General features: G+C 39.9%; 1 protein-coding gene across 1 annotated transcript in view; it reads right to left on the bottom strand.

The window, feature by feature from the left end:
- LOC113529159 (prospero homeobox protein 1) overlaps positions 1–6,062 on the bottom strand; it is a 30,036-nt gene extending 23,974 nt beyond the window's left edge. Inside the window, exons 1-2 of the mRNA XM_026918157.3 lie at positions 5,436–6,062; positions 607–2,534 (exon numbers count right to left, since the gene is read on the bottom strand). Of these exons, the coding sequence (XP_026773958.2) occupies positions 607–2,466 (1,860 nt within the window). The 5' untranslated portion in view covers positions 2,467–2,534; positions 5,436–6,062. The remainder of the gene's footprint in view (positions 1–606; positions 2,535–5,435) is intronic.
- Between the last annotated feature and the right edge of the window lie 6,681 nt (positions 6,063–12,743).

Below are 12,743 nucleotides of genomic sequence, written 5' to 3'. Positions count from 1 at the left end.
AGCTAAAAATATTTTGAATCTCTTACAGTAAATTTGGATGTAAGTGGTGATCCTGTTTAAGCACCAGGCTTATTAAGTGCACAGGTGCTAAAATGTATATTGACTTGAACTGGTAGCCTGAAACACAAAGCACTTTAGCAAGAACCCATTCTACATTCAGGAGCTTACCTGAAACCCTGGCCTATATACCCTTATCATGAGGCCATCTAAACTATGGAAATGTGAGGGAACTAAACTCGTTTAAATGTATGTCTTAAGGCTTGGGAGGTGACGGAAAAAGGAATTTGAGTTGGAAATAGAGCAGCTAGTGTGACTTAACAAAAAGCCTATAGGAGGCCACTCAGGGAATCAATAATGGAGGTTTGAGCTGAGTACCCAAAAGTACACAGTTAAACAGAGGACGGTAAAGTGAGTAGCACTTTAAATGCTCCATCTACTACCTAAAAGGATCTTTCAACTCTGACATTTATGGGAACTGAGGCCATTCCAAACTAGTCCAACATATCAGATTTTTTAGGAAAACTCTAAAAAAAAAAAAAAGTTTCATTGTCAGCATTAAAAGCAGAATTTAAGCAAAATGTTTATTTAATGCTAGGAAAAGGATATTGCACTCCCTGGGTATGGTGAGATGTCAGACATGTCCTGGAGGTCTCCACACTCTGACTTAATGAGCGACAGAGACAGACTCTCAGCCGTGCTCCCTGGGTGGGTTGGCGAGCAGGACCGGGTGTGCCCCATATGGTGGTTGGATGCCATCTTGGTCCGTAAGCTGGTGGTCTCCCGTGAGAGGTCCATGGAATCAGGAGAGCCTCTGTCTTTGCCTGGGTACCCTATCGACGGGGCACCAAGTGGGCCCTGAAAAGGGTACCCCATTAGAGGGAGGGGGAATGGGTGGCGGAAAGATGGTGGGCTGAAGCCCATGTTGGCTGACAGGGACGAGGGATGGAGGGAAGGATGGTGGTGGCCTCCGTGAGCACCCACTGCTGAGGACTGGTGGTGATGCTCAGCTGCAGACTTCCGCACCACTAAAGGCAGCGCCTCTGTCTGATCATTGGCACTGGGGAGTGGGACTCCACCAAATGATTCATGTGGGCTGGGGATTATGACATCTCCGAAGCACTGCAGGCGCTGATTGGTTGTGTGGAAGTTGGGGTTGTCCCCGTTAACGGTAAAACGGTCCTGAGGCGCAGGAAGCGGCGGGAACACCTGCGGGAGAGGCCGCGGAGGTTTCGCAAAGACCTTCACTACGGTGTCTACCACCTGAGACATGGCAGAGTTCAGTTCCTGCTTGAGGGTCTCTGCCAGTTGCTTGCCTTCTGCGTGCATAGAGGTTTGACCTTTGCCCCTCAGCGAGCCCTCCCGTTTGGGCTTCTCTCCATCCAGAAGGGCCTGTTCTCTTAGCAATGCCCTTGCTCTGTCCAGAAAGTGTCCCGGATCCAAGTCTGACATCTCGTTATCGGAACGATCAGCAGTGGAATCGTGCATGGGGCGCTCATCGACGTCTCCGTCCAGGAGTCCGGCATCAGAGCGTGCACTGTCTTCGGAGAGGTTCCCTCCGTCATGGTCTGGGTCGTTCCCTTCAGAGTCAGTGCTGTCATAAATCTGAAAGAACTTCTCCTGCAGCTGGCGCAGCTGTTTTTGCATGTCCTCAAGCTGCAGCTTGAGCTGCCTGCGTTCCTCCACCTTTTGCTCCTTGCGCACTGACACCAGCTGCTGGAAGCTGTGCTGCTGTTGAGGAAGCTTCTGTTTGCGCTTGTTTTCACGATAGCCCTCTCGTGGGCTGGGTGGCTGCTGGGGACCTTCAGGTTCTCCTTCAACATCCCGCTCTCGATCCCTTGAGCTGGAGTTTGATGGCATCATTACATTGGGTGAGTGGCTCATTCCGCGAATGATGTTCTCCACACGAGCTCGCTTAGCTCGGAGGTGTTCATCATTAAGTCGTTCAACGTCAAAGTGACCCAGAGTTGGGCGGCTGAACGGTGAGAGACACTCCTGAGGGCTTTCCTGGGATGAGTTACTGCACGCGTCCTCTTGGGGCACCTCGGATCCTGTGCTGGAGAGAGCACTACTAGGGAACCCCGGCTCTACTCCTCCCCCTGCGCCATTTTTTGCCATGTTGCTCTTTAACAGCTGTGAGATGATGGTAGCGCCAGGAAAAGGCATCATTGCATCCTCGTACGAGCTGGCTCTCTTGAGAAGCTTCCGGAGCACATTGGACTTGGTCTCACTCGAGTCCCCATGTCCAAGCTGCACCCCTTGACACTCCAGAAGGTCCTGCTCTCCGCTATGATGGGTGTTCATGGCCCCGAAGATGATGGCGGATTTTGATGTGCGGCTGGCAATGAAGTCAGTAGAAGCTGCTGATGTCAGCGTGGAGGTCGAGCCCACGGTTCTCTTCACGCCGATGTCCACTCGTCTTCTTTTGGTCTGTCGGTTTAGGAGGGACTCACTGTCATGGTCCGGCATCCCTGGTGATACTATTGAGCCATTTCTCAAAGGCCAGGGCTCACACTCTTTTGGTAAATTCCTGTGACCTGCCGAAAGGAAGGGGAACAAAATCACAAAACATGGTTGATCAGCATCATGTTAATTGTAATAAATGATAACTTGTATAATTTAACAATTCTAAATTGTTTAAACCAACTCTATAAGGGGGAGTCTGGATTAGGGATATAACCTGTATAGACTGTAATAATTGTAAATATATTGGTTATCGTGCACAATAAAATACGATACCACAGCTAATCCAGAATAGTATTTTCCACTAAAGATATTGTATACTTGTTTGCTGAATATGATATTTTTATTTTTACAACTTTGGTTGAAAAGTGTGAATGTTGTATATACCTCTTAAATATGGCTGTGTAAGACAAAGCTGGTTTATCGTAAATTATCCTGAACATACGCATTTGCAAACAGGAAATTTGATTAAATTTGGTCAGAACACTGGAACAGGAAGTATAAGCAGGGAGAAAATGGGTGTACGGTGGTGGGTGTGGATGGAGAGGGGGGGTTAACACCTCAGCTTTGCATACATGAGCAAAGTCCTACATTGTGTATACTGCCCTAGTAACAAAAACAAAGCAACAATTGTCGCTTCACATGAAGACAACAACAACAACAACAAAAATCTGCATAAAATTATGTTAATCGCCTTTCTACTGTCCTCATTTGTCTGGGATTAGATTGGTGAAGGCATATAAAAAACTTATGGAGGAAAAAAAAATCATGTTTAATATCATAGATGAAAAACAAGATGGCATTGGTTATCATGGTTAACATTGTGTGCTGTTCTTTTATTGAAACAAAACACACAAACGACTTCACATTTGCCTGATGTAGTTCATGAATAAAAAAATATATAATATTTTGAATAACACTTCTGACTTTTATGGTCAATCCATTTACTCTTGTGAGATCTTTAAATGTCTCACTGGGCAAAAGATTTTTTAATAAATTTAAAAAATAATAATAATAAATAAATAAAAAGGTCATGTTCAGTTGTCGGGATGAGTATGAGAGTTTTTCATAGCAATAAAGAGAGCTGAATGAGGTTTTTTATTTTCAGCACGATGAACTAGAAAGGTTGATCTTTGGTCGATCATGTACTAAATTATATTTTTTGAAAAAAAAGGAAAATAAGAGTTAAATAAGAGCAAGGATTGTTCAATCCTGCGGAAATAAAAATAAATAAATAATGGTAAAGTAGATCCTCAGTAAGAGTGTAAGAGTCTTATAGGAAGGAATGATTTATAGTAAAAAAAAAAAAAAGCATTGAAATCAAGGTGTAAAAATAAATAAATAAATAAATCAAATCAATTAAAGTTAAAATGAGATACTCTGAGATTATCCAAGAGAATAATGTCTCGGATATGAGTTACTTGTGCACTGTTTATGTAAAATAATTTCCTCTCGACTTAAGAATCCTATCATAATCACATGTCATTTCTCTCTCTCTATCTATCTATCTCTCTCTATCTCTTTTCTTCCTAAAACATTCATTTTCATTTTCATTTTATTGTCAGGAAGACAGTAATCGGGTTGGAAGACAAACAGATCCAGTCCGAACTTGACTCTGGAGCTGTAGCACAGTGGAGAAAAAGCAGCGCATTTCCTCAGAAATATTTCTGTTATTTTTCTGCATGAAAAACTCAAATTACGGAAATCTGCGCTAAAAAACAAAAAGGCGTTTTTAGAAAATAAGAACAATTCCGGCTGGGACGCGTGTTATCTCTCACCACTTGGGATAGCCTATAACAGACGGATGATGGATGGATGGATGGATGGATAGATAGATGGATAGATGCATGCACGCATGCATAGATGGATGGGTGAAGGCGAAGGTCTTGCGTTTTACGCACAAGAAAACAAGCCTGAGCTTCTAAACAATGCGCGATGTTGTCCTTTATCAGGCTTCCAGCACCTGTCTTTCGTCACGGCGCACCTGTCTCCCTGTCCGCGCATGCGCACAGCGCGCAAAATTTCACGGAATTACGAACGAGGAACTAAGACAGAGGATGAGAACTTCCAACTTCCTCTCGGTCGTATTTATTGAAACTGACAAACATTGCATAAAGAAGGAGGAGGGGAGAAAAAAAAACAATCGTTGACACTGGATAGTTTGCAAGTGGACCAAATGATTTCAACCCCACACACACACACACACACACAAGCGCAACACTCTAAGATGATCCACTTTCAAACACATTGCAGTGTCAAGGTTGTAATTCAGTGTTTGCTACTAGGTAGTGAATTGAACGCTCCAGTGCGTAAAACCACCAAAGTTCGCGTCTGTTTAGAAACTCGCCACTTTTCAGCATGGATATGGGATCAGAGGTGTGATACAGTAACTAACCCCTAACCCTAACCCAGACACACACCCCACAGAGGGGATTGAGCTCAAGTCAGCTTGGACGGGTGCAGACAGAGTGATCTCAGGGGACAGGGACGCATCGGAGCACCGTGAGAACTCCGGAGAGCTGCGCAAAAAAACGCGCAGAGAAGCGCGCAGAGAAACGCGGCGTGCGCCTGAAAACGCGCAGCGGAGAGACGTTAGACGCGAAGGCGAGAAGTGTAACGCGTAACGGGGGAACCACGACGTGTAGACAGACTTCACTTCCAACAGCCTTAAACTCTCTGTGAAAAACGACCTCATGATCAATGCATTACCAGAATAATCATTTAAAAAATAATAACAGTTATTAATAGAAGAATTCTGATTTCAGTGTGCATACGTAAAAAGGATTGGTTTCCTCTCTAGAAACTTCTTCCTGCATTCAGATTTCGGATGCGTTAAGTGTACTTTCGTTTTTTTGTTTTTGTTTTGTTTGTTTTTTGTTTTTCTCCAGGAGAATTTACTTGTGCTTCTAATTTAGTCTAAGAACCAACAACCAACATGAGCAAAAAGCTGTAATATTCAGCAAGGGCTCACTTACCTCTGCAGCTCGCGCGTGAAATGGAAATGGAAAAAATAGATGTCCTCTTCTTTTTTTTTTTATTTTTTATTTAGAGAAAAAAGAGGATCAAAACCGCGCGACAAAATATTCTGCCCGAGTAACGGGTGCGAGCGACGCGCGTGGGAAATGAGTGTGTGTGCGTGTGTGTGTGTATGTGTGTGTGTGTGAGAAAGAGAGAGAGAGAGAGAGAGAAAGACAGAGAGAGAGAACGAGAGGGAGAGAGATGTGAAAAAAAGAGTGAACGCGACACACACACACACATACAGGAGAAAAAAAAAAGAGAGATTTCTTCTCCTCTGTGGAATACGGAGCTGTGTCTGTGCGTGGCTCTGTCTCAGTGCGTGGCTCGGGGTGTCCGGGAGCGCGCGCCGGCTGTGCGGTGGCGAACAAGAAGCAGCACTAGAGGAAGCAGAAGCAGACTAATCAGAAGAAGGAGGAGGAGGAGAAGAAGAAGCGCTCTCTGCACGCGCTCCTCCGACTGCAGGCACCCACTTAAAGACGCGGCCGAAGGAAACAGGAAAGAACTCCGCGTCACAATCGGCCATTGTGATGTAACCGCGCGCCTACCAATAAGAACTGCGGACGGTGGCTCGCGAGGAACTCGGTGCGCTCTGAGGACTTGGAGAGGAGGAAAAAAAAAAAAAAAAAAAAAGGAAAGGAAAGAAAACACCCCTACCTGACAAATCATCGAGGGAAAAAAAGGGGACAGGACTTGTAAGGATTGTTTTGTTTTGTTTTTTTAATAAAAGTGACGAATATTCGATTCATTAGTACAGCTTGTCATGATTAATCATCCATATTTAATCATTAAGTGCACTTGCTGCAAAAAAAAAATTATTTGCGTCATTATTGGAAAATACTAAAAAAAAACAGCTAAACAGAAAAAAAAAAAAAAAAGCTGGAACCTTTTTGTTCTTTTTTATAATTCGACATTAGAGTTCTCCTCTTACACTTTCAGAAGAAAAAATAATGACTCTTTATATTTGGATATAGTGAAAAATGCTGATATAGTGAACACTTAATAAATGGACTGAATTGTGTGTAAAAGTCCACAAGCACAGTCCCCTTGAGATCACCACTTCATCCTCATCAGAGTTTCAGTGTGTGCATGTTGTTCCTTTTAAACTGCTGTGTATAAATCTCTAAAGCAAAACAATCCCTAAATATATCTTCCTAGAAAACTTTTCATTTTAGACTTACGATCTTTTCAGAGCTTTTTTTTGTGCAAATTCTGTGCAAATAATCTCTGAACTTTTATTCATCTGTCCATCAGCCCGAGCACGAGCTCCTTATAAAGATCTGCTCTGTGATCAAGAAGCAGCTCAGTTTGGTTTGGTGTTGCTTGGTGTGTTGTTTTATTTTATACAGTGTGTGGTGTGTGTGTGTGTGTGTTTGGTGTGTTTTTGCTGGTTTGGATGAGAAACACAGCTCGAAAGTGAATGCGTGCTGATCATAAAGACTTCTTTGCGCCTGCTTGTTATAGCGCAGTCTCAAATTTCCACCTCCTAATCTTTCACCTCCCTCTCTCTCTCTCTCTCTCTCTCTGTCTCTCTCTCTCTGTCTCTCTGACCATCGCATTTGAAAGTGTCCAGAAAGTGTAACCCGACTGCATAATCATTTATGATCCAGATGCAATTTGCGGTTTGAATTGTTTTTTTTTTTTCTTTTCTTTTCTTTTTTGTTTGAATGCATGAATGCAAACCAGGTTTGGACAAAGAAAACATCAGGGTTTTGGTTATGAATTATGATTTTTTTTGTTTTGTTTGTACTTTTAGATGTGCTAATGATCAGATAGTTTGGTCATTTATTTCTGCTTTTAATTTCAGGACGAGATTCACAACAATCATTCACAACAATCCGAAAAAAAGGGGTTTTGGAAATTCCAAGAATATTATATTATATTATATTATATTATAGTATATTATATTATATTACATTATATTATATTATAGTCAACATATCTATCCGAGGTCTTTTACATTTACAAATTACCATCAAAAACAACGAAATGAGATTTTTTTAAAATAAAAAATATAAATAAATCAGTGGTATATCTCTGATGTACTTTAATACACGGGTATTAACGGACGTGCTGCAGATTTTCTTCTAATTTATTTATTTTCTTACATTTGTCATAATCTCGGAAGCCGACTGTTTAATTATTAATCAGCACTTAATTTCACTTCAGCGACTGAGTTGAAATGAAATCAAAACGGGTCCATTAATCGGAGCAGAGCGCACGTGCAGCAGTGTGATGGAATTGTATCTTCAAGATGCAACAAGAATGAGGAAAGCTGAAGGACGTAGAAAAGCAATAGAATTGAATAGAATTGAATTGAACATATTGACATGGGTCGAATTAGAGTGTACCTTATAGCCTATATGTACATACTACTGCTATTACTACTACTACTACTACTACTACTAATAATAATAATAATAATAATAATAATACTAATAATAATAATAATAATGGGAAAAAGCATTTGCGTAAATTGTTGCGCCGCTCCGCACAGTGCGTAATTTGCGCCAAAACAGCTTCAGTGGGCGATGAATTGATTCACAGAGCAAATTTAATGCCCCTATTTAGCTCTCCACTCATAAACTGCTGTTTTCCCTGCTGTTTCGGGATCCACTCCTGCCAGAAAGGAAAGGCGCGTCTCTTTTCCATGTCGCAAGCAAGTGTTTTTGAGGACGCATGAATTGCTCGCGAAGTCAGCAAACTTTTGGAGTGTCCCCATGTTTTTTTTTTTTTTTCCAAAACAGGTGTCCTGCTCCTCTCTCTCTCTCTCTCTCTCTCTCTCTCTCTCTGTCTCTCCGGCTCTTTTTGCATCCCGTCCCTCCCAGCCTACTCTGGTGCGCACCGGCTGGAAAACACGCATTACATGGACACAGTAAAAGCACACAGCAGAGAGAGGTGGTTTCCGGAAACGGAAAAAAAAGGAGAAGTCCAGGGAGATAATGAGGACGGCTGCGTCCCAAATCCCAAACCCCAAACCGCATACTATCATGTTTCAAAATAGGACGTCACCTGTGCTAAATATGTGCTGTTTTATGTTGCCATATGGGTGTGTATTCAGCTCCGACGCGCTGCACCTCTCCAGAGCCGTGCACAGGCGCGCGGCTCGTGCTCGTGCTGTCCATCCTGCTGCGTGAACAGTGTGTGCGGGATTGTACAGGAGGTGACCACGCGCGCGGAGAGGCCCTTCACGCAACCCAGTTATTATTATTATTACTATTACTATTATTATTATTATTATTATTGTTGTTAGTAGTAGTAATAGTAGTAAATTTCAGAAGCGTAAAGCCATACTGCGCGCGCAATATTATCAATAATCTACTCATACCTAAGAAAAATGATTTAAATGAAAGCCAAACCCTCGTTTATATGTATGCATAACAAATCTAGATATGTAGATATGCTATCTTTATAAGGATGTTGGACTTTATATGGATAACATGCATACACACATATATATACACAGATATAGTTATAGATATAGATATAGAACTAAGGAATAGAGAAGTGAGCATTGTTATATAGACATGCATATACAGAAATAATAAGAAGAATATTGATTTTATGGATATTGGTAAAAGGTAAAGATATAGGCATTTATGTATAGACATACATATATAAAGATAAATGTATAAATAGAAAGATGGAGGCATAGGCATTGTATAGAGATAATTGTACAGATATTGATATATAGATATAAGAATAAGGTATAGATCAAAGGCATTGTTATATTGATATGCATATATAGAGATAAAGTTAGGAATATTAATATACAGATATAGGAATAAGGTATGGACATACTGGAGGCATTGCTGTATAGGCATGCGTTTTACAGAAAACTATATATATAGGAATAATATATAAACTTAGGCATTGTTATGCATAGATAGATATTACAGATATTGATATATAGCTATGAGAATAAGGTATAGAGGCATTGTGACATTGACATGCATACATATGGTTAATGGTACAGATATTGTTATATAGATTTAAGAAGAAATATTGGTGTATATAGATAGAGGAATAAGGTATGGAGAGATAGAGAGATGACTATAGATATGCATGTATAAAGGTAAAGGTAAGATATATAGATATAAGGTATAGATTTGGACATTTATAGATAGACAGATATGTGTGTGTGTGTGTGTGTGTGTGTAAAGTAACCTCTCTCTTCCAAGACATTTGTGGCGGTGTATTTGAATACACACAACTTGACAATATAGTTGAACTCGAACCTGAGATAAATAGATAGATAGACTGAGAGATAGATAGATATCTTTTATTAGCAAGACTTAGAGTCTATTGCGATGCCTTTTATTGCTTAAAAATGTTGAACAAATCTAACGACGTTGTTCCTTTTGAACAAATACATGCTAATTACCACACACACACACACACACACACACACACACACACACACACATATATATATATAAATATATATATATATATATATATATATATATGTATTATGGATTTAGCTTTCACTATCTATACAACAATAGGACAAAAAAATTGCCATATATATATATATATATATATATATATATTATTTTTTTTTGACATATCTGCTTTATACGGCAAACATGTATCTGAACGTGAATTTGAGAAAACTTTGTATACTAATTTTTTTAAACAACACAACCTCAGGTAAAGAGAGGGGAGGAAACAAGTGGTGTGTACTCAGAGCTTGTGATATGCAGTGTGTGTGTGTTTGTGTGTGCATGTTTAAGGGGACAGTTTCTCCTCTCGTGTGGGTCAAAGGTCATGACTGAGAGAGACGTGTTGGGCCAGAGGGAGGACCTTAGGAGCTGGCACCATGTGGCACTGCCAGTTTAGCTCCAAACACAGCCTCCAGCCATCCCTGTGGGCCTCTAAATCAGATAAATGAGAAGCAGAGAGAGAGAGAGAGAGAGAGTGTGTGTGTGTGTGTGAGTGTGTGTGTGTGTGTGTGAGTGTGTGTGCAAGAGAAAGAGAGAGATGTTCTTCAAGGGCTGGCTGAATGATGCTCATTTCATGGCCCATTCGTATCACTCATTAGTTTCGAAGTTATAGTGTGTGTGTGTGTGTGTGTGTGTGTGTGTGTGTGTGTGTGTGTGAATCAGAAAGGAGGGAGTGGTTATAATGTCCAACGATCTCGATGCCCAACTAGCTGTTTATCTCTACAGCTCACATGCACTGGATAAAAGGGCACACACACACACACACACACACACACACAAGCAGATGGTCTCCTGATCTCTGATCTTTATCAGACACGCTGTGTGCTGCTTTCATCAGACTTGCTCTTGTGCTTCTAAGCGTTTACTCGGTTCTCACGTTTGTTCTTTAATCTCAGGAGGTGAAGCTCCAGCATTTCTGTACACAAGACCACTGATAGACGGATGAAATTAAAGGAATGATTTGAGGGAGAATCAAATTTACACGATTAATGTCTTAGGCAGATGTTTTTAACTAGCCAAGATGTGTTCAGTGTCCATGGTTTGCTTCTTTAATATTACAGTTATGAAATGTATATAATGTAGCTAACAATCTGTAATATATAAAAATAAACAGAATTTGGACACAAGTTTGTAGGTGGAGTTTAAACAGAACGCTAGAATTTATGTCAATGATACTCATAGTCTATTGCAATGACCTTTTTATCTTAAAATTTTTTTAAAGAAGCTAAAGATAATGCTCATTTTGAACAAATATACACTAATATATACATAACATACATATTGGATTAAAAAAATAATAATAAAATGTGCTCCAGGCCTCTAAGTTTACCATTATATAATATTTTATCTACTTTTAAGACAACTTTAAGACTACTTATAAGACAAAGATGTATCTGAAACTGAATTTGGATTATTGAAAGATGGATGAAATTAAAGAAATAGTTCGAGGAAAATCAAAAGTACACAATTTAAGTCAGATGTAATCAACTACGTTCAATGTCTGAGGTTTGCTTCTTTAATATTACAGCTACAAACCTAAAATAGCTAACAAGTAATAGAAGTCTGTGTCACCCAAAATATTTTACATAAATATTTATAAAAATGAACCACACTTGGACACCATTTTTGGCATGATGACAAAAATTTGTAGGCGGAGCTAAAACAGAAAGCTAGAACTAGCCGTGTTCGGTGTCTGAGGTTTGCTTCTTTAACACAGCTACGAAACTAATGTAGCTAAGAAGTAACGGAAGTCTATCTCATCTAAAATATTCGATATGAATAACTATAAATCAGTAATCTATAAAATGAACAAAACTTGGACAACCTTTTTAGCAAGATGAAAAAAGTTTGTAGGCGGAGTTATAACAGAAAGCTAGAATGTATGTCAATGATAGACTTCGAGTCTAATGCAATGACTTTTATATTGAAAGATATAATAATGATAATACTAATGACAATATTCATTTCAAACAAATTAATACATAAGGAATGGTTTGTGGGAAAATCAAATTTATGCAATTTATGTCTTAGCCAGATGTAATCAACTAGCCGAGACGTTTTCGGTGTCTGAGGTTTGCTTCTTTAATACCATAACTACGAACCTATTAACTGTAGCTAACAAGTAATAAAGTCAATCTCACCCAAAATATTTTACATAATTACGTTATTATAATTATCTACACATGATAGATGAAGCAAAGTTGGACACGATTTGGCAAGATGACAAGATTTTGTAGGCGGAGTTAAAACAGAAAGCTAGAATTTCTGTTAATGATAACGTAGCAGCGCTTTAGTCCTTTATTCCGTCCAGTTTGTTTCCAAAGCATCAACTTTCACGCTAATACTGGCGCCATTACACTTGTCATCTCGTAGATCACTAAGTAGCCAAATCTCTGCATCATATAGCTGCATTGCATTCTGGGACTTTAAGTCCCAGCACCAATGTCTTCACTACTTCTGTGGTGGATTTCTCATTAATATGTCATTGAACATCACTGCAAAATGGTGAGTGAGAAAAGAAAAGAAGGTCTCGTTTTATTTTTAAGGGGCTAACAGCGAAACCGGACTTTTATTGTTGAAGTTTGTTCTATTAAACTCCATTGTAACTGCGCTAGCAACAGTACATGATGGCTAACTTCTCACCAGAATGATGAAAATACAGCATCAACCAACCAGCACTGACCACGTCCCAAATGCTCCAATGTAAACATATTTACTGCGTTTTAGGGCGGGGTTTAACGTTAAGATACTCGACATCGTGATTTATTTTCATTGCTCTTTCACGTGGTGTATGCAGTTTACTCTTCACCCACCAAATACACA

The sequence above is a fragment of the Pangasianodon hypophthalmus genome, chromosome 30 (assembly GCF_027358585.1).
Source record: "Pangasianodon hypophthalmus isolate fPanHyp1 chromosome 30, fPanHyp1.pri, whole genome shotgun sequence".
Taxonomy (NCBI): Eukaryota; Metazoa; Chordata; class Actinopteri; order Siluriformes; family Pangasiidae; genus Pangasianodon; species Pangasianodon hypophthalmus.
This window is presented reverse-complemented; position numbering and strand designations above follow the sequence as displayed.